This window comes from Aplysia californica, unplaced genomic scaffold (assembly GCF_000002075.1).
Source record: "Aplysia californica isolate F4 #8 unplaced genomic scaffold, AplCal3.0 scaffold01397, whole genome shotgun sequence".
Lineage (NCBI taxonomy): Eukaryota > Metazoa > Mollusca > Gastropoda > Aplysiida > Aplysiidae > Aplysia > Aplysia californica.
Window position 1 is genome coordinate 86950 of NW_004798667.1, and position 1533 is coordinate 88482.

The 1533-nt window shown below is 46.9% G+C and overlaps 1 protein-coding gene across 1 annotated transcript in view; it reads left to right on the forward strand.

Moving 5' to 3' along the window:
• Nucleotides 1–130: 130 nt before the first annotated feature.
• Nucleotides 131–1533, forward strand: part of LOC101845212 (ecdysone-induced protein 75B) — a gene marked incomplete at its 3' end in the record, with an annotated part of 7036 nt that continues 5633 nt past the window's right edge. Inside the window, 1 exon segment of the mRNA XM_005112762.3 lies at nucleotides 131–586. Coding sequence (XP_005112819.2) covers nucleotides 579–586 — 8 coding nt within the window.

Below are 1533 nucleotides of genomic sequence, written 5' to 3' on the forward strand. Positions count from 1 at the left end.
GAGACAGAGAGAGAGAGAGAGAGAGAGAGAGAGAGAGAGAGAGAGAGAGAGAGAGAGAGAGAGAGACTATTGATTGGGCTGACTTTGATTTTTCCTGGCCTGCCTTCATTGTGACGTCTCGTGGATGCATTATTAAGCGAGCCGCGCTCCCGATCGGCCGCGAGGACTCTCGGGATAGCGACGTGAATGAGAGGCTAAATAAACAGCCGCCGCCCACCGTACGTCCCCGGGAACAAAGCACAACAGACAAATATATGTACACGAACTCGCATAAAATTCTATTCTCTCCGGCCTGACTGAAATCACGGATTATACCACCTGTGGAACTACTACGTCGACACACTACTTACTACACCACCACCACCACCACCACCACCACCACCACCACTATCACCACCTCCGTCGCAACAGCTGGCAGGATTCGACAGAAGGAGGCTAGCTAGTTGTCGTCGGTCTGTTCGTTCGTGTTTTATCGGCAGGAGCTGTTCGACAAACTCCGGAATTTTTCCGAATTTTCCCCCCGTCGTTGGGTTTTTTCGTGGAATTGATTGTTTTCTTGATGCTGGTCCGAGTGGGAAATGCCTGGGTAATACTACGTGCATGACATGCGTGCGTTCGTGCGTGTGTGCGTGCGCGCGTGTGTGTGCGTTTGTTTATGATTCCGTGTGAGGATTGTGGTTACTGGTTAGTACTCTGGGAATACGTGCGTGCGCGCGCGCGTGCGTGTTTGTGTGTGTGTGTGTGTGTGTGTGTGTGTGTGTGTGTGTGCCTGTGTGTGTGTGTGCGTGTGCGTGCGCGTATGCGTGCGCGTATGCGTGCGCGTGCATGCGTGTATCGTGTGGTGTCGGTGTGTGAATTGTGACAATTAATGCGTGATTAATACATATTGTACGTGCGTGTGTTTGCCGTGTCGTCGGTGAGCACTGTAGCAGGCTACTTAGGATTGATTGTTGCCATATGGCAGCTTTGTACGATGACTTGGGCGGTTGGCTAGTGCTCTGGTATAAAGTGGTTTGCTGCTTCTTTCCTTTCAAATACCTGTTGTCCTTTTCTTTGTATGTTACTCTCTTATAACACCTCTGATCTTCGGAACTTATTTCTTATTTGAACTATTTGTGTTTCAAGTGCCGTTAAACTGTATTTAAACTAAACATAAATTGTACTTGTGCCATTTTGCCGACATTCACTTCTATAATATGATGTTGGGTTCGCTTTATTTTTTGTGGAATAAAAATGATATGTAAATGAATAAATAAGTAAATATATAATTTCATATCGAAAACTCTGAAGAACAACAGTAGCTTAGAAAAGAGGACAACAGAACAGAGCAACGTCGGTGGTGTATCAGTTACTCGGATTGGCGTCTCTCACCGAACACGTGAGTTCGATTCCAGTCTGAGGAGGGTTGTTGTTTTTTTTTTTTTATCGAGTACCTCCGTCTGTCTTTCTGGGACGTTGTTTTCCTCTCAGTTGGCCTTGACAGACAGACAGACAGACAGACAGACAGACAGACAGACAGACAGACAGACAGAC